At 32.5% G+C, this 23,891-nt stretch overlaps 1 protein-coding gene across 2 annotated transcripts in view; it reads left to right on the top strand.

Moving 5' to 3' along the window:
- Nucleotides 1-23,891, top strand: part of LOC134696584 (uncharacterized) — a 73,011-nt gene that overhangs the window by 11,777 nt on the left and 37,343 nt on the right. The window contains exons 3-9 of one of the 2 annotated variants that reach the window (XM_063558443.1): nt 10,209-10,240; nt 11,405-11,434; nt 13,907-13,921; nt 14,570-14,620; nt 16,034-16,096; nt 16,689-16,751; nt 16,984-17,203. In XM_063558443.1, the coding sequence (XP_063414513.1) occupies nt 10,209-10,240; nt 11,405-11,434; nt 13,907-13,921; nt 14,570-14,620; nt 16,034-16,096; nt 16,689-16,751; nt 16,984-17,203 (474 nt within the window). The remainder of the gene's footprint in view (nt 1-10,208; nt 10,241-11,404; nt 11,435-13,906; nt 13,922-14,569; nt 14,621-16,033; nt 16,097-16,688; nt 16,752-16,983; nt 17,204-23,891) is intronic. The other variant, XM_063558444.1, reaches the window with a different exon arrangement.

Below are 23,891 nucleotides of genomic sequence, written 5' to 3'. Positions count from 1 at the left end.
GATAATCTCCCCTTTTTTAATAAATAAAAGTAGGAAACGGAAAATCAGGTATATTATTATAAAAAAAAAAAACTCATGGCAATATATATAAAAATAATTCACCAAAGTTCTTTTCATATTGGTTAAAGCGTTTTTAAGTTAATGTCAAACATTTTAAAAACGAACAAAACAAACATAAAAACAAACTTTTAACAATATACCATAATATGTCAGTCGAGTTATGTCCCTTAAACATAAAGATATTTTTACTTGTAAAAGAAAAAAGTCATCCTATCTTCTGTATTGAATTCTTATGATTTCTTTACTCTAATAAAATTTTAAATTATCTGCCCTTTACAAATGTCTTTACTAATCATTTAAGGTGGTACCCAACACTTTCACTAAAATTAATTTGGCTCGTTTAATTTTCATAAAATTTGGACAAAGTATTTACTTTGACCCTTTAACAAAAATATAAAAGTTTCAAAAATTTTGAACCAACTGTTTTATCAGAAAAATTACACTGGTTATATAGCAGTTTAACAAACACCAATTTTAATCACTGAGAAGCTTAATATTCCCTTTACAACACAACATAAATAAAATGTAAAGCTGATTTTACAGAGTTATCTCCCTGTAGTGTTAGGTACCACCTTAAGTGTAATTTCATAGACAATTAAAATCCCATTTGTCTGTTATCTTCAAAACACTGCTCATTTACAAGCCCCCAAGAAGCAATTTGTTTAGGCCTTGCCCAAATACTTTTAAAAGATCTTTGCCCAATCAGTTTCTTTGTTCAATTAATAAGATGAAACATTAAACTCTAATAAAAAAAAAATCAGCAGCATGGAAAAAATCATAAAAGGCATGAATTTACACCACAAAACTTAATAACTTTTCTGGGATTGTAAGAAAAATTTGCTTATACAAGTAAATTTTAAAGAAAATTAAGGGGAGATTATTCAAACATTATTTATTTACTTATATGTGTATATACATCTTGTCTTGTGGTAATAAAACTTTCGAGCACGTACTCAGACTCAAGGATCAACCAATCAAAATGCTGGATTTCAGGTTTCGAGCATGATTTTTGTGCTCGACCTTTTGACGCATACAACAATCACTTTTCCATTGTGGCGTCAGATATTTTGTTTTATGACGTAAAAATTTTACGGGAACCTGTGTAATATCCAAAAATGGCGGACAAATAGCGATAAGGTGTATTTCTTTTACTTCTTAAAGTAAATAAAGATAACTTGTACAAGTAGTACCCCTGACTGTATGTCCCATAAATGGGCGTAAAACAAGCATTCTGTGAGTATTGCATGGCAATGCAAAATCCCCTACGATTTAAAAAAATCATTGTATTGAAACAAAATTGTAATTTGATTTATAACTTGTAATTGTAAACCTTAAAACAAAAGTCAAGTTAATGTATTTAAGCATGACAAAAAAGTGTTTAAAACTGATTATTTCAGATAATTTTCTAAGCCCAACAACCATTACTCTGCACAAAATTATCAAACAAAATCAAAATTTAAACTTTAACTGTTACTTGGTATGATAAAGTTATATACTAATTATCAAATCCATATATTCAAATATAACAAAAAAGGTGAGGAAAACTGATTATTTCAGTGAATTTTCAAAAGTCTAAGGACCATAACCCTGCCCTAAATCATTAGACTGAAACAAAATTCAAACTTCTTTGTAACTTGCAATGATATAATAAAAAAACAAACATCAAATCTTCACAAATAACAAAAACAGTGAGTAAAACTAATTTGCAAAACTAATGCTGATTAAAGAAACAAACCAATACTTTAAACTTAAACTGTTCAGTGGACCGTGAAATTAAAATAAAAACTCTTAATTTGGCATTAAAATTAAAAAGATCATATCATAAGAAACTTGTGTTCAAAGTTAATTGCAATACAATTTCATCTAAAACTATTATAACCAAACCTTTTACCTAAAGAGAAACAAATGAACAAACGATCGCACAGTCCAAAAAACATAATGCCCATAAATGGGGCATACAAATTATTTTCAGGGGAGTATCCAGCCATTTTAAAAGGGAGGTTCCCAACACAAAACAAAGGGGGGTTCCAACTTTATGTCCCCATTCAAATGCATTAATCGGCCAAAAAAAAAATGGGGAGTTCCAACCCTGTAACCCTCCCCTGAATCCACCAATAATTTTAAATGGTCTTGCTGATAATTTTTGTTGTATACATTTTCTTTATCACTTTCAACCAAATTAAAAACCGGACCTAAAATTAAAATTTAAATTTAACAGTTAAATTCGGTATATCAAAGTACACCAAGAATTCAATTTTTAAGTTAAGGCCATAACTCTCAAAATAAATTTAATAAAAATAAAATGGTGCTATGAAACTCCCAAGATATATATGTTAAAAAAAATCTTCAATCAAAAGCAGGTTCAGCTTCACAATATGCTTTCATATAAAAAATGTTATAAATGGTAACAGTTATAAATGCAAAGAAAGTTGTTTCTGTGGTGTTAGGTTGATTACTACCCTAAAAAAATTGTCGTCAGAAAAATTAAATAAAATTATTTGATTTTTACCTGTTACATGAGGGTAGTAAAGGCTTTACTACCCTCATGTAACAGGTAAAAGGGGGGGTATTAAACACGCAAACACATGAAATAAAAATCTCAAAAACGTTGCACGAAAAATAAAGGTCGGAAAAAATAAAGCATGACAAAAATAGCTGTATATATTAAAGAAAAAAGTACCAAAAGTAATTATTGAGTCGTTCTTCAAGATCATGCAGCCTTTATTAATGAACATAAAAACCGAAAATAAAAAGGCAGAAAACGTTAAAAAAAACACCCTTTACCACCCTTTTACATGTATATCATTGCGGCATACCATGTATATAGGACATAGCCTAATATAAATACTGTATAAACTCACAAAAATCTCATTTATTATCTCAAATAAAAGTATAATACCTTAAATTTTATTATTAATAATTAATAGTAAATAGAACAGTTAATGAGCATGACTGCATTTTTAATCAGTTAATAGTCCCATTATGTCCAAGACCACACTTATTTTGCAGTGCATTTCTTTTAAAACAAAAATGAAAATAAAAAAAATCCCACCTGCGCTTTCTCAAAGAAACTTTTACAGTGTGTTGTACTATTTTTGTGACAAATTATAGAAAAATTATAGAAAACTTCATTGGCTCTAACTCCAAATATGGACAATTTCATGTTTCTGGCGTCTTGAAATCTTTTCACAGCTTCCAAAGTGCTAATTTTTAGTGTAATTTAACCCCCCTACTTGCAATTTGAGGCATTAAACATGGAAAATTATTTTGGAAGGCATATAAAAATTAATGGCAAGTAACCCACTGTAAAACACTAGGGACTATATTTGTAAACAACGAAAATCAAGAGACGACAATTGTGGTCTCAAACCTAATAGAATATAAAGAGTTGTAAAATTTTAAAAGAACTTGGTATGACCAAAGCTTAATAAATTATAGCACTAATTACAAAGTTTCATAACAATAGCATGTATATTATAATATACAATAAGGTAAGGTCTATACTCATCTTTGCGTGTAAAATTTTGACGTTAAAATTCAAAAATTTCAACTATCAACATTTTGGGCTTTAAAAATTAAAATAGTGCAAAAAAAAAGACTCTTTAAATGCCTTAATATATATAACTGGGCAAAGTCAAAAAAAATGGTCCAGATTTATTTTTTTTGGTCAAATTTCAACATTGTTTTAGTCCATTTTCTTTTACAGTATCTTGATACATATACATTTAAGTTAATAAATCCAAAAGGATATAAAAAAGTATAAAGAAACAGAAAAGTTCTGAAACTTTATTGACATAAAACAATTGAAAAAAAAAAAATCAAGTATACCTTTAGGGAATATGATTTCAAACAAATACTATCAAATATTAATATTTTTTTCGCCTCATTTGATTGCTGAAATCCAAACATGACTTTTAATGCAAAAATTAATAATCTCATCTTTGATTATAACTTTTTTTAATGTTTTTGGCTATTTTTTGTATCAATTCATTTAAAGTTGATTGCAAAAGTTTTAATTAAAAAATAATTCATTAATAAGTTGCTAAAAAACCTTCTTCTTATCAAAATTAACCCTTTTTTAAATTCACTGACGAAAAAAAATGATAGATAATTCTTTTAATAAAAAAGATGTATCAAACAGAATATACATCCAATTTCCCCTGTTTTTGTTGCACTCCTGACATATTATAAACCAAACTAAAATACAGAAACTAGAACAAAATGCTCATGATTTTTTAAATTTTTTCATCATTGTTGGATTATAAAGACCTAAATCTGTCATTTGAATGTAATTTCTGTTTTACCCTATGCATCTTATGCACTTCAGACCATATTTAAATTGATTTTTCTGACACATTCTTATACAATTGAGGGTAAGTTACCAAACTATGAGCTAAATTCCATTAAATATTCATCAGAATTGTTGTTTGACAGCTTAAAAAGAGATCTGCAATCTTCAAAAATTTTCTGAACTCTTATTTTTTTTTAAATTATTACCTATATAAGGTACTTTATTTCCCCTATCTTGTTGCACTCCTGACATTCAATATATATCAAAACAAAATAGTTTATACATCATCGAAACATACCATGATTTCTAGATTAAGTGTTTATATACATTTATGCCTTTCAGATTTGACATTTTATTTTCATTTAAACAATATTTTTTTGAGCTATATCATACATATCACTTATTGTATACATAAATTCACATCTCATCACATTTCGCTACTATATTTTTTAAATGGCAGTGATTGCAATGTTAAAATGGGCTGAATGTTGTGGCTTGATGTGTAGAATAATCCTGCTGAATATCTTTCGAAAATTTCAAGCATTAGAAAAATTACATTAAAAAAGATGTCAAAATTGTCAGGAGTGCAACACTTTTTTTTTGTAAGAGTTTTATTTGAAAGAGACAGAAACTTGTAATATGATGATATGTGCCATATGTTCTTATGTATATTATAACTAGTATGTCTTAGGGATGATTCCAGCTCAGAATGAAGCTTATCCATTGAACTGTTTTGATACAGATGTGTTTTGAAAAAAAGTTGTGCCATGTCAGGAGTGCAACACAAAAAATAATATTACTGAGGAATAGAATGATTTTTGCTTAAATTTAGCTCACACCTAAAAATAAACAAAACTCAATCCTGTATAACAAACATGTTCTTTTAGAATTTCAAACCAGGACTTGCAATTTTTTTTTTAAATATATTTGTCCCAATAAAAAAATCTTGAATGATGATTTATATAATTTTAAAAATTTAGGAAGCTGATTCTCATAAACTGCATTTTTATGAGAAATAACCATATTACAGTTTCAAAAGTTTTATAATGGTTTCATGAAATACTAATTATATTATTATAACTGTTATTACCAAACAGTTAATTTTGTTGAACCGACCTGACATGAACTTACCACAACAAAAAGGTTTTTGCACATATTCAATATTTTTTATCTTAGAAAGTTTTGCAAATTTTGAGTTCATCTAGCTTATCCAACCTTAAAATAAATAAAAGATGGGAAAGATAGTTGATGAAACTAAACTTACCAAACTTATTTGAGAATAAAATCAGACAGACTAAGGGACCAAAACACACCATCAAAGTCAACATCGACTTTAATTTTGATGAGCAGAAAATTGAGGAAAAAATCTGAAAGAAGATCCACCTCAAAGACACACTAGACATTATATAACCAAAGAAAGAACAAGAAATGTAAAACTTAATTACAAAGACCTTAACATAAAAACAAAAACATAGATATAAAAAATGGAGAAAAAAAAACAGAGAGACTGGCAACAGAAGAGAAAAATAAATGTACACAAGCCAAAAAAAAATCCAAACCCACAGAAAAATATCCAGTCGATAAGTAAAAGTACGGGTACAGATACATCATCTAGAGAAATCAGAAAGAAGACTAAGCAAAGGGAAAATTTGTCCTGACAAACCCAAATCTTGCCCTTAAACAATTGAATACTAGTACATCATAGCCACAGCTAAACCAAGGTAGTTGTAATAACTTATCAGTACTGATGGAAGTGTGCTAGAAATTGAGTGGTGCTGACATGGAAACAAAGTTGAGACCCTTAAAATAGATCTGGAAACTTGAAAAGAAACTGGCATATTCAAAAAAAATGGAGGCTACCTAAGAAGACTTAGAACTAAGGAACTCTTTGAAAATGTCATTTTCTTTTCAACAGTTTTCAGATATTCAAGGGGTTCCTCGTCTTTGTTTATACTTCAACATATTTAAGACTCATCAATTTCTTGTACACAGCTGCCACCAGTTCTAATTAACTCTTGACAATCACTTAGGTGTAGCTGTGGATATGATGCGCTCAATTGTTTTAGCACAAGATTTGGAATGGTCAGGCAGATAATGTCTTTTTCTTTGACTTCTCTTTCTGATTTCTTTAGGTATTGTTAGTGCATCTGTACTTTTGCTACATGACTGGACAATTTTCTGCTGGTTTTGCAAGTTTTTCAGCTTGTGCCAATTTCCTTCTTCTCTCTTGTTGCCACTTTCTCTGTTTTGTTTCCCTTTTCTCATATGTGTTTTAAGTCTGGTCAAAGTCTTTTGAATTAAGTGTTACATTGTTGGTTTTTCTTTCTTTATTCTTTGTTTATATTTGTCCAGATTGTCCTATAGATCATGTAGATTAGGATCTTATTTCAATGTTTTTCTCAATTTTCTACTCCTCAAAGTTAAAGTTATTGTTGACTTTGTATGCACTTAGCCTGTCTGATTTACTCTAAAGCTTAGTTTCACAACCATTTTTCCTATCTTTCATTCATTTACAGGTTGGGTCTTAAAATTGAACTCAAAATGTGATAAATGGTTTGTAATGGTAAATCCATGTCAGGAGTGCAACACAATTAATAGTTTGTTATAACAGTTATAATGATTTAATAAGTGTTAGATGAAACCATTCTATAACTTGTAAAATGAAATATGGCTATTTTCTAATCAAATGACAAAGTTTAAGACAATTACCTTCCATAATTTGAAAATTATTTGAATATTTAGCATTAAAATATGTTTGCCTGTGACAAAAAACAATTCTTGGATCTAAGTCCTGCTTTGAAACCTACCTTTAAGAATTTATTAAACCTCATACATGTAATCTAAATAGTTAGAAAAAATGTTTAGATGCAAATAAGTCACCAGGAGGTGATATTATCTTGAAATGTAAGTCCAAGAAAATGTCATTTTGAAAGTGTTGCACTCCTGACATCAAAGATTTGGTTCTAAAAGAAAAGTTCCTCGTCTATCAGACTCCTCTTTGGGTGCAATCTTGTATCTAGTATAGTATCTTTTAAAAAATAAAACAGAACCATATATTTGCTTTTGCATTTTTTAAGTGTGAGTCTTTAAACTTCAAAGTTGCACTCCTGACACTCATAGGGAGGCCTTATTTACTTGACTCTCACACATTATTTATATCGATAATCAGGTAAATAAACTATTTATTCTAGAAAGGACATATTTGTTTAACAGTAATGACTTTTGTTTATGTTTAGGTGTATGTCATTAGAGCAAAATTCATTCTTTTTCTCAGTAATACTGATTTTTGTGTTGCACTCCTGACATGGCACAACTTTTTTTCAAAACACATCTGTATCAAAACGGTTCAATGGAAAAGCTTCATCTTTAGCTAAATTCATTACTAAGATACAACAGTTTTCAAAGAAATAAGAATTTATGGCATATCACTCCATAAAACAATTTGCTGTGTCTTGAAAAAAAAGTATTTTTTCAAAATGTCACAAAAAAGTGTTGCACTCCTGACAATTTTGGCATCTTTTTTTAACATAACTTTTTTATTACTTGAGATTTTCCAAAGAAATTTTGCAGGAATATTCTACACATCAAGACACATCATTTGAAATCAAATTATCCAATAAAATTATCAGCATGGTTGATAAATATTGCTATATATGCAAGGAACCATTTATTTTGACTTTGCCCAACTATGCATTTAAATGGAAACATCAACTTTGACCCCACAGGCACTCATCTCAAAAAAAAATTCCTATATATATATGTATACATGTAGGTAAGGATTTTTTCTAAGACGAGTGCCTGTGTTGGACCCTCCCCCCCCCCCCCTTTTACCCTAGGTTGGGAACCCCAGTCTTAATGTTTATCCACAAGTCCTACAGCATTGATTGCAAAATTGCTCTCGGGCTTGTAAAATTCTTCTCTACAAGCCAACATAATCCAACCAGAGACATATAATACAATATTGTATTATACTGTTTCTAATCCAACTAAAATTTTCAAAAAAATAAGTGTCTGGCTTCAAAACGCAAAAGTTAAGCGTAACAATTGGAACCCCTTTTTAAAAATGTCTTAATTTGTCCCTAAGTGTTCTGATAGTAATAGTAGTAAAACGGAATACGTCTCACATTCTTATTTATAAGTTGAAACATGCCGGTCATGGACATTTGTCATTTACATGTAACGTTAGGGACTAATCACTTTTAAACTAAAATGTAATCCCTTTTTTAGTCGGTATTTAATGTTTAAAACTTACAAAAAATAAGGAACATACTGTATACCATTTCACAGCATTATAATGTTCTATATCACCTATTATTTTAAAATTAAGACTCAGTAAACGGTTAGCGGTCAATATTTCCAGAGAAAACGGATGTTGACAACATGTGTATTTCCAGAAACAAGGACGGATACAATCCGAATTTAATTTTTCGCCATAAAATTGTTACCTATAATAATATATGTATTTTTATATCTAAATTTAATGTTTACAAACATACTAAACAAAACGTAAAAATATTTTTTGCAAACTGTGCAAACAGTACTTCAGAAATAATGTTGGATATATTGGTGAATAAAACATACAAAAATAAATATTGGCAAACTCGGCTAAATTGGCAAACTTCAGTAAGTTGGCAAATATTACATATACACATTGCATGGCAAGCAGTAATGTTTTCCTGAATGTTTGCAACCAAGCGAACAGTATTAGTTTGTAAATGTTTGCGAATAGTAATGACTACATAAATACTGGCAATGTTAGTGACGCTGGCGATATTTGAATGAATTTGTAAATGTTGGCGAACAGAATTAAGTTTTGTAAATGTTGGCGACATTGGCGAACAGTTATGAGTTCATAAATTTTGGCGATGTTGGCAAACAGTAATGTTTCATAAATGTTGGCGATGTTGGCGAACAGTACAGTTTGTAAATGTTGGCAACGTAGGCGACATTGCTAAACAGTGATGTTTCATAAATGTTGGCGACGTTGGCGACATTGGCGAACAGTAATGAGTTTGTAAATGTTGGCGACGTTGGCGACGTTGGCGAACAGTAATGTTTCATAAATGTTGGCGAACAGTATTGAGTTCATAAATGTTGGCGACGTTGGCGACGTTAGCGAACAGTATTGAGTTCATAAAAGTTGGCGACGTTGGCGACGTTGGCGAACAGTATTGAGTTCATAAATGTTGGCGATGTTGGCGACGTTGGCGAATAGTAATGATTTCGTAAATGTTGGCGACGTTGGCGACATTTACGAACATTTACACAATCCTGTACCAGAATGTAGAAGGCTGCGACATGCAAAATATGAAACATTTCAATGGAGAAAAAAAATAACAACCGAAAGTATACGAAAATCAATTTATGAAAAAGAAATATTGCAGACATGAACAAACAACAACAAATGAAATACAGGCTTCTAACGTGGGATGGACAAATACAGAATGAGCAGGGGTAAACCATTTTTGAATATAACCCTCTCATAACCAGGGACAGTAATTTTTTGAACAACATATGAACAAAGTATTGCCACTCAGTTTAAAAGGGCTTAACTCACCATATCGAAACAATGCAGAAATACACAGCCTTATGTCTTAGAGTATGTTTTAGAAAAAGGCCGAACCATTTTCCCCTTGATTCTATTTCAAACTTAAGCCATTTTCAGAAAATGTATTGAAAAGTATACTTACAAAAATACTGAAACCGGAGGAAAATTCAAAATGGAAAGTATAATCAAATGTATAGTAATATGCAACATTTTTGTGTATTATGCGTCAATTGTCTTGTTTCCGGGTATGTACATGTATCATTTCTGAACAGTAATTGTTGTGATGATTGTTTTTGTTAATTCTTTCAGATCAAGACTATCTTTTGCTGTTTCTGTTGTCGGTAAGTTGAAATATCGAAGAATATAAAAGCTACTTGGTTTTCCACTATATCTTTAACTAGTATATGCTTACATTGACATTAGTACATTTGTACATGTTGATGTTTAGAGTTTTGTCAATGCTGCATGGCCAGTATTCACATGACTTGACATCTTCCTTTCTTTTAAATTAAATAAAAATGTAACTGGCTGAGTATCTCATATCCGTTTTAAACACAATAGCATACAAGAAAGACGTATCAGTAATTAGACTGAACATTATAATATTTATATTTCATATAAACTTTTTGTATATGACTGTGTACATTTAAATTTATCATAGATATATATCATAGTCAGTTGACTTGCATTTAGAATGTCAAGCGTTTTTGTAGAAAAACCAATTGGTAACGAAATGTATAACATCATAATATAATGACAAATATTTGAAATGATTAGAATTGTATATTTTTTTATTGTTTTTTAATATCATATTATAATACTAATATTAAACAACATAATATATTTCTATGACGAAATAAATAGGAAACCGTTGCAGAAGGCCGTTTTGAATTTCTAATCAGAACGAAATATATCGGCAACGCTTTTGCATTTTTTGGATCACTTCCTTTGTGCATTTGTATGTCTTATTTTAAGCATAAATTATTGTTTATCAATAGCAGCCAATTTTAATCTTAGTAATCAAAAATAATCATACAATTATATAAACTTTAAAAATAATAGTAACTTGTTAAAGTGTATAGCATTTTCTTAACATTGAAATCTCTCTTTCGTCAGTATTCAGCAATGTAGTAAAACAAGGCTTTTATACGTTTTGCTCGCATAAAGCAGGGTTTTATCATGTATAACAGAGAAGGAAGAAAGTATATAATGGTTTTTGAGTTTTTTTAAGAAAGGTTAATAACTTGATATCAATATTTTATCCCTCAAACTGCCTTCGTACATCTTGACTAGTGTTTTACTCAAATCGAATACTACTAAGCCTGCATAGTCTTTTAATTATCTCCGTCTTTCGTGGACTAACACCTGGTCGAGATTGAGAGTATAGTAACAAGCCAGAGGCAGCACTCCCTGTTCTATATATCTGTCGTAACTCGAATAGTACAGACGTTTCTTCTTATGAGTTGACACAAAAGCTTAAAACTAACAAATATTCATGTTTTCAGACCGTTCTGCTGGTTGACTAGACAAACCAGGTATGTGCCTCATGAATATGTCTGTTTTTTAAAAACCTTAACTTTAATACAAAATTTTAATGTTTATCAATAATTACTTTTCTCATCACTTGGCGTCCGTCGTCCCTCGTCTTCCGTCGTCGTTAACTTTTACAAAATGACCCGGCCAACCAACCAAGCTGGTTGCCAAGGCTAACAAATAAACATAGGGGTAAAATGTAGATTTTGGCTTATATCTTTAATCTCTGAAACCAATGCATTTAGAGCAAATTTGACATTGAGTAAAATTGTTTATTAGGTCGAGGTCTATCTGCCCTGAAAATTTCAGACAAATCAGACAACCTGTTGTTGGGTTGCTGCCCAAGAATTGGTACATTTAAGGAAATTTTGCAGTTTTCGGTTATTATCTTGAATACCATCATAGATATAGATAAACTGTAAACAGCAATAATGTACATCAAAGTAAGAACTACACATATTTCTTATTTTGTAAATTTTTGTAAATTTTTACAAATCAGTTTCATCTGTAACTTCTGGGCCAAATTATAGATAGATATAATTGTAAGCAGCAAGAACATGAAGAATGTCCAATAAAGTAAGATCTACAAACACATCACCAATACCAAAACACAATTTTGTCATGTGTCCTTAGTTTGATATGCACAACGACCAAAGTCCATTTAGAGCCTCTAGTTATTATTTTACTCTTGATATTTTATAATCACCACTTCGGTGAAATGTTTAAAATATTTATATAGCCTACCGTGATTTATCTTTCAAAAATGTAAAAGGTTTATAAATTTCCTCTCCTTCTTTTTTTTTAAATATAATTTATTGTGTTTAAAAAATTTATTACGATATAAAATGTAAAGTATTAATTGAATGAAATGACTGAACTGAACAGTTTGTGGATGGAATTTACTTTCTAAAATTTACGCTTTTTCACAAGAATATAGTTGATCTATGTTTCCAGGAAGGTTATGAGAGCATGTAGTCGATAAGGTTTGTATCAAGCATGTCCATTTAATCGTCAACATGTTTGCTACAGCATTTACTGTTACTTCTAATTGTGTTATAGAATGGGGGACTGTATTTGAGTCCCTTAGATTTAGTGTTCTGTGTTTCTGTCATATTTAAGAATATTTAGCCTTGAACAAACTCAAAGTTCGCGCAACACTTTTGACGAAATCTTTGTGAACCCGATTGATGAGAAATGTGGATACCTGCATCCAACCAATTCGATATCTGAAACAGGAGAGACTTTCGTTTTTTTAAAGGTTATTGACTAGGGTATGTCCGGCGGGCGGGCGAGCGTCTGCAAAATATTGTCTGTTTATTATCGTTAAAAACGCTTTGACGATTTATTTTTTAATTTCGATATGTCGTTTCCTGTTACTAAATGAAGGTCAAGTTCAATGTTTGTGATTTTTATGATTTTAGTGGATAGAAAATTAAATTCAGTGCATGTGGTCGTCTAGTGTGATAACATTTGGATAAACATTTTGCGTTATGATTTTAACACTATCGGACTATAAAAAAAATTAGTACTAATCGCACGTACAATGTATATGAACTGAACAAGTCTTTAAATTATAATTCAAACTATTTGAAACTTTTATACATGTTTATTCCAAGAGGAACCAAGTGCTTTTATACATGTTTATTCCAAGAGGAACCAAGTGCTTTTATGCAGGTTTGTTCCAAGAGGAACCAATTCAAGTGGTTTTATACGTGTGTACCAAGAGGACCAAGTGGGCATGGGCGATATATTTTTGCGCCAAAAAGTAACTCATTTGCGCCACAACTTAATTGCGCCAATACTTCTTTTGCGCCACCTAATTTTCAAAACTATAGGTATCATTTGCGCCAATAAAATAATCCTCTAATTGCGCCAATTTTATTTATTTTTACATAACAACTAAATGATTGACTAGGTACCATCAGTAAAAAATTCCTCTGACATTGTAAATAAACCTAATATATGTATAATACATATTATACTTCTAAAAATATATGTATAATACATATTATACTTCTAAAAATATATGTATAATACATATTATACTTCTAAAAATATATGTATAATACATATTATACTTCTAAAGTGTAATATATATATATAGTTCATGTCGCTTCTAGATTGTTATTAGTATGGCTTCTATAGTGTACATGTATATTAAAATTCGGACTGCTTGTCTGTTTATTTCCCCAGCTTATTGCATATTTTTCATATTTGTCTTATCTGGACGCAATAAATCTGCATCATTTTTAGAACGGGGAAAAAATAGATGTGTAATGTGCTGACCTTGCTAGTTGCTATAAGTGTCATCTGCATATTTCCGTAGACTCATGCATATATCAAAATACTTGAGAAGTAAATTGCATAAGGTGCCACTGAAAGAAAGGGTGGTTGGAGGATTTTTGTTTGTATTTTGTTCTAGTTATTCTGTATTTGATTCTTGTGTTAAATTTTACTTTGATTTTCTTTTTCAGAGTAGGACCTAAAAGGTACGTTTTATATTCTTTTTGAGAACATATCACTATTGACAGGCAAACAAACACACATCCCTTTATACATTTATGATGAAATCCTATTCAACCACAAAATATCTATGTATTTTTCATTCAAATTGTTTGCTCGTTGTCACAGTTCATAAAAGCATTAACATGTTGCGTTTGATGGATGGATATATACACATTTTGTTCATATACATATTAAGATATTGCAATGTTTTTAAAATTACTTGCATTATTATTCTCATAATGTAATAAATCATAATCGTGCTCTGATGAAAAAAAACTTAAGGCTGGAAATCCTGAAAACCAGGCAAAATTCAAACATTGGACTATATCAACCAACGGACCGAATGGAAAACAACAGTCATACTTGGTACATGCATTACCGAAGAACATTGTGGGCTAGACCTGGTTTAATTTTATAGCTAGAAAACCTCTAACTTGTATAACAGTTGTTTATAGTTATTATATATTTTTTTTTAAACAAGAATTTGATAAGAAATAAAAATAAAAAGTTTGAAAATATGGTAAATTGACCATTTTAGTTATTAGAAAAAGGGCTTTTATTATACTAAAGTTTATGCTAACAGATTTATTTAGATAATGGCAAAAAATTTCATGATTATTTTGTTTTTGCAGTGGCTATGACCAACTTGAAAGCAAAGACAGAAAGAAAAAATATCCAGCTAGGTAATTTTCAAATGAAATATGCTGAAATTGTTGTGTTAATAGGTACATTTTAATCATAAAAACATATTATTAAGTAAATCGCCATGGACGTATGACATTTGCGTCGATTTTGATTTTTTTTTATTCTTTCATATGCGCCGATTTTGAAAATTTTCATTCTTTCATATGCGCCGATTTCATTTTTTTTCATTTAACTTGCCAATTGCGTCGATTTTATATTTGCTCCTAATTAAATTTACAGGTAAATTATTACTAAACAGTCACGTACTGTACTATACCATTGGTAAAATCTGATTATTATAAATGTTGTTCATTTATGTCTAAGTTAATTTTGATTTATATTATTCTGGAACTTCGTTGTAACATGATGGACATATTGCACACCGAATCGAGCCGAGGAGTCAATTCTTTAATCATCGAGGGCCATACATATCGGAAGGTCAGTGTCCTGAAACATAACAACATATATCTTACTAATGTACGGTACCATATAATTGTGGAAAGCCAGTCACCGCGGATTCTCTTGTCAAAACACAGATCGAACATAACCATGTGGGAGATGTCCGAAAGACAGAGGCTAAAGAACTACGGGTACGGTCAGGGAAAAGTCTGGAGGTGTATCTTGTAGGCCTTCTTCCACCTCACGGTGGTGAGCAGGGGACAACAGTTATATACTTGTTATGATTGATCATTCATTACATTTGTACAAGTGGCTAATGAAAGAGGCCTATAATGATAAATGAAAAATAACATGACTTGGATGGAGAGTTCTTCCATTGGCACTCATACCACATCTTCTTATATATATATTCGCCTGTAATTTACCTGTAAAAAAGTCGGCGTAAATGAAAGAAAAAAACGGCGCAAATAAAATGCAGATCGTCCCAAACGCAAAACGCTGATTGCCATGTTTACTAAGATGAGGCACCTTTGTTCAGTGATTATAATATATCAGAAAGAGGGAAAGAGTGTGTATTGCGTTATTTTACTTAGTTCTTTTTTGTCATGCTAAACATGTCATACTGACCGCTATAGGATAGCAAATGTTTCTAAACAGTTTTCGTTGGTTAAAACCTGACACAATTTAACACTACGATCTACATGGTCAGACACAGATACTGCATGTAATTATCTGTAATTTTGCATTTTGTTTTTTAGTTTACGAAAATCAACCAGTTTGTCCTCCAAACGACGAGACTAATAACAAAAAGTCAAATAACTTTTATATTGAAAACTTGCAGCCACATTACTTTTATTTACGCTGCAACTTCAATAACACCCTTGATAAATTTTAAAACTTGCATTATAGTAAAAAGCTTTCAAATGATATTTTATTACATAGTATGATATATCAGCTACCAACACCAAGTTTAAATGTTTGTACATGTATTGAAACAGTAATTTTTTTTTCAGTAAAGCAGAGTGCATAAAGGAAATTGATAGACTGGATCGAGAGGTTGAAAATCTTAATTGGCGGTAAATGAATCTTGTTAACATGAATGTTTTTGGGGATATTGAATTTAATCCATAATGGGGTAGCACATGCACCTTAAACACAATCAGTAGATCTTGTCCATTTCTTTAAAATTTTATTTGATTAAAATTCAATTCATTTGAACTGATCAAGGATTGGTGTAGCATGTACACTTTTCAATTTCTTTCATTTTTATTATGCAACATCTTGTATTTTATAAAGGTTATAATGCTGTCAAATTGTACATGTACAATGTATGTGTACAAACGTTAATAACTCTAATGTATTTCAATTGCATATATAAGGCATGGGTCATTTGTCCAAAGACTAAAAGATCAAAGAATGGTGAACAGACTGTTATATCTTAAACATGCGCTTGCTTATTGATGGCACGAGGTATAATGAAAATATTAAGCAAAACGATGGATGACACTGGCGGAGCTGCGTCATAAACCGGCACAATAATATTAAAAAGTCAAAAGAAATAATATTAATAATATCAACAACAGTAAAAAAAAAATCAAACAAGCGGATTAATACAAACAATGGATTTCTTTAAATATTAATGTTTTTTTTTCAATTTAAACATTTTAGCCTCCAAGACAAGGACAACGATATTAAAGACCTAAAACAAGAAAAGGATGGTGCACTATCAAGGTACGACCATTTATTTTGTCCACTAAGTTCACTGTCATTTTTTATTTTATCTTACAATGTATGCACTTACAAGTCAGAATAGTTTGTGGTTGAAGCATCTTAAATATATGTGAATTATATACCATATAAATAAAGAAACTAACATTGGAGCAGAGAAATTACTTTGTATTTCACGCATTTTTTTTTAATTAATTTTGTTATTTCGACCATAAAATCGTTTATCTTTATCAAGGTTGAGTGAAATGATGGGATCTAAATTACGGGACAACAATCCAGCAATAGCTGATCTGAATGACCAGAATCGGCCAATGAAACTCGCTGAACAGTTTACAGAATTGTATGAAAATGAATGGACCGACGCCTTTACCGATTTACAGGAACTTACCAAAGACGGAAGTGATGAAAAATTAACAGATGTTGAAAGCATTCAGATATTACTGCATATGTTGAAGGTATGTGCAGTAATGATCGACACTTTTTACCACTCGGACAGTAAAATATTTTCCGTAAATATAATCATGATCTAATCCGACTGACAAACTGACTTGTCTTCGGGAAATGTTATAATTATTCTTTCTGTAGCAAACCATTTTTTTTTTAATTCTAAGGATGCATTGAAAATAATAAAAAATGGGAAATTGAATACTGTGCGGAAATATGACAACTTTTGGGTATTTTTTTCTGTTCTTATGACATTTTATTTAAATTATATTCAAAACACCAAGCCAATTATTGTAAAAGTTTCACAATAATATCTAAATTTTGTCTTCTACGGTAAGATTAACTTTCTCTGAAATGAATAATCAATCCCTTTTTTATATGGGGCTCATCTTTTAATTGAGTTTCTTTTATAATTGTGTTATGGACTCGTTTGTCTTTTTGATCTTTGCGGCCATTGTGTTGACCCTTTTTTTCCCCCATGTTGTTTTTGACTCCTTAAATTGTACATGTCGTCTCACTTGTCCTGCTTCTGAAAATACCCGACATATTTGAACCAGACTCAAGCTAGCGACCAATTCTAGCGACCAATCAAGCTAGCGACCAATTCTATCGACCACTAAAGTTAACAATGAGGATAAACACGTAACAGAACCATTTAGAGATATGCCTAAAAATCACAAAATGACATTATACTACAACGTTCTACTAATATTTCATACGTGATGTATCGCTATTAACAGAAAAATACATACTTTTAGAAAGGAAACTCTTATTAGTTTTGTTCGAATTTTATTTTGGATTCCAACAAATAAACGTGAGTAGCGTGCTTGCTCGAGGCTTATGTTATAAATCAGTTATTCAGTTTTTAAAGATTTTATATTACAGGACAGTATACATTTATATCAACTCGATATTTCTGTTCGTTTCCAAAAAGGAAATAAATAAAACAATAAATAAATAAAAGGCAAAAAAGAAAAATAAGTTCAACAAAATAAAAATGTCTGGAATGTTGTTTGTTTGCTAAACTAAGATTTAACGGTTAAATCAAGTCTCATGATTCAGAGGTGTGTATACGTAAGTTATGTAAAACAAAATAGAACAAATCTAAGTAAGTACAGAAGTTCAGATGTCAAATTACTGTGACATAAATAAAATGTTTTTAAGTGAATAAGGAACCAGAACAACATGTAACGACTTTCTATACCCTCGGCATTCTAAAATATCGAGTATTTCCATTAAAATCATTTAGGTGTGAGGAGAGTGGCTCTGGATACAGAATATAGTATAGTCCAAGGCACTTGAAATAATACTCAAAGCAATAAAACAAATAACAATTTAGTGAAGAGAAAGAAAACAAAAACATATTCAATATACCAAGTTAACCTAGCCATTTCTATACCACCAGTTTAGGGCTTATTATAACACATTGTTCCCAAATGTATCAATTTTCATATGCTTTGCACACTATCAGTCTTAACATCAACAGTCCTTTAACAATTTTCAAATATAATGATTATTTCATTTAAATAAGTTCTTTAAAAATGGTAAGCAAAAGTAAATAACATTACACATTTATAACAAACTTCAAATAAATAAAGGATCTCGAATGTCTTGTTCAATTGATAAATACTGAATAGAATAAATCAAATGAAAATGTATTATAATAATAAGCAAATAGTTAAACAGCTTGAAATAATGGATAAATGAAAAGGGAAATAATATATTTCTATTACATTGATAAAGAATTACTATATCGACCCGGTAAAAAAAAAGATGCAAAGTAGTACATGAAACAAAATAGTGCCTTTACATATTGATAAATCTTTGTCAATAAGTATACTACTAGTATTTAGTATATTTTGGTATCAAATGAGAGCGTTATCACTTAGGATAACTAAAGGATCTTTGTTAAATAATAATTAGAAAAAAAGATAAAAAGCAGGGCATATTTTCCCCGTTGTACAGTTTTTCTTAGTACCTCATGTACCTGTTTTGGTTTTTCCGAATGTCTGGGAACCAATAGATAGCAGTACCCAGTTTAGGAGTTTGGTTTCGCATTTTGGCCCCGGTGGTAAATGTTTGAAGAAATTTTCTATTTATTTATGAAATCTGAAATGAGAAAAATTGACCCCCCCCCCCCAATTTTGTTTTCACATCCCCCTTTCCCTCAGATATGAAATTTATTGTGCAATAAAATTCATTTTCAGACAAATGACTATTCAAAGATGGTTTATAAGAACATCAAGGTTATTTTTACATGTTAAATGCGCTATTTTCTGTTTGACCCTCCGTATTAACCCCCTGCGGTCAAGAACTTTGCCGTAGGGGGATGGAAGTAAAGCGACCGCTGCCATCACCCGTAATGGACAAAAATGATAATTTGGGTATGTGATTGTCAGCTTCCGGTGCACTTTCCCACCTGGGCATTTTCATGAATAGAAGAGACAAGGACAATCCCACCAGGTGTGGGAAAAAAACTTTGCCGTAGGGAACTGTACAGACAGTTTGAAAAAATGAGCCCATAGGCATTACTGTATATGTACCTCAGACTTTGGATGGACAGGGAAGTCTTCAGGTGCACTTTCCCACTCCAGAATTGTTACGAGTTGAAGATATGGATAATAGCTTTCATTCTAACCACCTGCAGTCAAGAACTTTGCCGTAGGGGGATGGGAGTAAAGCGACCGCTGCCACCACCCGTAATGGACAAACATGAGAATTTGGGTATGTGGTTGTTAGCTTCCGGTGCACTTTCCCATCCGGGCATTTTCATGAATAGAAGAGCCAAGGACAAGCTTTCAATCCAACTAGGTGTGGGAAAAAACTTTGCCGTAGGGAACTGTACAGAAAGTCTGAAAAATGAGACCATATGCATTACTGTATATGTACCTCAGACTTTGAATGGACAGGAAAGTCTTCAGGTTCACTTTCCCACTCCAGAATTGATACGAGTTGCAGATATGGATAAAAGCTTTCATTCTAACCACCTGCGGTCAAGAACGTTGCCGTAGGGGGATGGAAGTGAAGCGACCGCTGCCACATCCCGTAATGGACAAAAATGAGAATTTCGGTATGTGGTCGTCAGCTTCTGGTGCACTTTCCCACCCGGGCATTTTCATGAATAGAAGAGCCAAGGACAAGCTTTCAATCCCACTAGGTGTGGGAAAAAAACTTTGCCGTAGGGAACTGTACAGAAAGTGAAAAATGAGTTCATAGGCATTACTGTATATGTACTTCAGATTTGGATGGACAAGGAAGTCTTCAGGTGCCTTTTCCCACTCCGGAATTGATACGAGTTGAAGATATGGATAATTGCTTTCATTCTAACCACCTGCGGTGAAGAGCTTTGCCGTAGGAAGATGGGAGTAAATCGACCGCTGCCACCATCCGTAATGGACACAAATGAGAATTTCGGTATGTGGTTGTCAGCTTCCGGTGCACTTTCCCATCCGGGCATTTTCATGAATAAAATAGCCAAGGACAAGCTTTCAATCCCACCAGGTGTGGGAAAAAAACTTTGCCGTAGGGAACTGTACAGACAGTTTGAAAAAATGAGCCCATAGGCATTACTGTATATGTACCTCAGACTTTGGATGGACAGGGAAGTCTTCAGGTGCACTTTCCCACTCCAGAATTGATACGAGTTGAAGATATGGATAATAGCTTTCATTCTAACCACCTGCGGTCAAGAACTTTGCCGTAGGGGGATGGGAGTAAAGCGACCGCTGCCACCACCCGTAATGGACAAACATGAGAATTTGGGTATGTGGTTGTCAGCTTCCGGTGCACTTTCCCATCCGGGCATTTTCATGAATAGAAGAGCCAAGGACAAGCTTTCAATCCCACTACGTGTGAGAAAAAACTTTGCCGTAGGGAACTGTACAGAAAGTCTGAAAAATTAGCCCATAGGCATTACTGTATATGTACCTCAGACTTTGGATGGACAGGGAAGTCTTCAGGTGCACTTTCCCACTCCGGAATTGATACGAGTTGAAGATATGGATAATAGCTTTCATTCTAACCACCTGCGGTCAAGAACTTTGCCGTAGGGGGATGGGAGTAAAGCGACCGCTGCCACCACCCGTAATGGACAAAAATGAGAATTTGGGTATGTGGTTGTCAGCTTCCGGTGCACTTTCTTATTTGGACATTTTCATGAATAGAAGATCCAAGGACAAGCTTTCAATCCCACTAGGTGTGGGGAAAAACTTTGCCGTAGGGAACTGTACAGAAAGTGAAAAATGAGTTCATAGGCATTACTGTATATGTACTTCAGACTTTGGATGGACAAGGAAGTCTTCAGGTGCACTTTCCCACTCCGGAATTGATACGAGTTGAAGATATGGATAATTGCTTTCATTCTAACCACCTGCGGTGAAGAGCTTTGCCGTAGGAAGATGGGAGTAAATCGACCGCTGCCACCATCCGTAATGGACACAAATGAGAATTTCGGTATGTGGTTGTCAGCTTCCAGTGCACTTTCCCATCCGGGCATTTTCATGAATAAAATAGACAAGGACAAGCTTTCAATCCCACCAGGTGTGGGAAAAAAACTTTGCCGTAGGGAACTGTACAGACAGTTTGAAAAAATGAGCCCATAGGCATTACTGTATATGTACCTCAGACTTTGGATGGACAGGGAAGTCTTCAGGTGCACTTTCCCACTCCGGAATTGATACGAGTTGAAGATATGGATAATAGCTTTCATTCTAACCACCTGCGGTCAAGAACTTTGCCGTAGGGGGGTGGGAGTAAAGCGACCGCTGCCACCACCCGTAATGGACAAAAATGAGAATTTGGGTATGTGGTTGTCAGCTTCCGGTGCACTTTCTTATCTGGACATTTTCATGAATAGAAGAGCCAAGGACAAGCTTTCAATCCCACTAGGTGTGGGGAAAAACTTTGCCGTAGGGAACTGTACAGAAAGTCTGAAAAATTAGCCCATAGGCATTACTGTATATGTACCTTAGACTTTGGATGGACAGGGAAGTCGTCAGGTGCACTTTCCCACTCCGGAATTGATACGAGTTGAAGATATGGATAATAGCTTTCATTCTAACCACCTGCGGTCACGAACTTTGCCGTAGGAAGATGGGAGTAAAGCGACCGCTGCCACATCCCGTAATGGACACAAATGATAATTTGGGTATGAGGTTGTCAGCTTCCGATGCACTTTCCCATCCGGGCATTTTCATGAATAGAAGAGCCAAGGACAAGCTTTCAATCCAACTAGGTGTGGGAAAAAACCTTGCCATAGGGAACTGTACAGAAAGTCTGAAAAAATAGCCCATAGGCATTACTGTATATGTACCTCAGACTTTCGATGGACAGGGAAGTCGTCATGTGCACTTTCCCACTCCGGAATTGATACGAGTTGAAGATATGAATAATAGCTTTCATTCTAACCACCTGCGGTCAAGAACTTTGCCGTAGGAAGATGGGAGTAAAGCGACTGCTGCCACCACCCGTAATGGACACACATGAAAATTTTGGTATGTGGTTGTTAGCTTCCGGGGCACTTTCCCATCCGGTCATTTTCATGAATAGAAGAGCCAAGGACAAGCTTTTAATCCCACTAGGTCATGTACGTGTGGGAAACAACTTTGCCGTAGGGAACTATACAGAAAGTCTGAAAAATGAGCCCATAGGCATTACTGATTCTCAAGTAGTTGCCTGCAAACAAAAAAATAGTTTTTGTAGGCCCCATTACAAATCTGACAAAAATTCTTTTTGAAACACCCTTTTTGGCTCCTATTCCTAAATAGCTATGACAATTACCTCCAAAATTAACCCAAAAGTTCTTATTGTGATTTTGAATTTTTTGCTGAAATATTGATCAGAGAAATATCTCTTATATTCCGTTTTTTTTTTGTATCTAAAAACCATACAAATGATTGTGTCTGGCCCCTTTGTGATCACTGTGAACCTCCAAAACCAATCCGAAATGTCTTATCGAGGTATAGATCTTTCAAAAAATATGTTTTAATTCTATACAATTTTACTAAAGTTCTTGTCTTTAAAGCAATTCTTTTTGCATTAACCAGTTAAAGTAATATTTTTCGCCCCTTCTTACAAAACTGCTTGGAAAAATCCACTAGTAACATTTCCAACCATACTATAGAGATATGGAACCTTGTGTTTAAACTTCATATAGAGATCCATGAACTAATACTCATGCATTTGGTTGTCTTCCAACTCAGAGATAACCATAACATACGAGCGCAAATAAATGTTCAATTGTATAAAGTATAGATAAATTATTGATATTGAACTATATAGTATATATGTGAATGAGAGCATACATTTAAGTGAACAATGACTAAGTTTGAGGAGTAGAACGAGGAATGTTCAGGTTAATCCGTTAACGTACTCGAAGAGAAAGCAAAAAATCATTATCGTGAAGTAATAAAATGGAAGAAAATTCTGAATTAAGAGTTTTTAAATAACATGTAGAGAAGGCCTGGAATGAACAATATTTAGTCAGTTAAAGTCCGAAAGGTGGCATCTTTAATGTAAAACAGGTGTAAATAAACTCATCACAGATACCAGGGATAAATTTTGTATATACGAAAGGAGGTCTGAAGTGAGCAATTTTCAGTCAGCTAAATACCGAAAGTTGAAAACTTTGCACGTATTATTTTTGTACTGAATTTGTAATGTGTAACAAGGGGACATTTTTTAAAGGATCATTATAAGAAA

Source organism: Mytilus trossulus, chromosome 14, assembly GCF_036588685.1.
Source record: "Mytilus trossulus isolate FHL-02 chromosome 14, PNRI_Mtr1.1.1.hap1, whole genome shotgun sequence".
Taxonomy (NCBI): domain Eukaryota; kingdom Metazoa; phylum Mollusca; class Bivalvia; order Mytilida; family Mytilidae; genus Mytilus; species Mytilus trossulus.
Note: the sequence above shows the minus strand (reverse complement) of the source record. Positions and strands in the feature narration are given on the sequence as shown.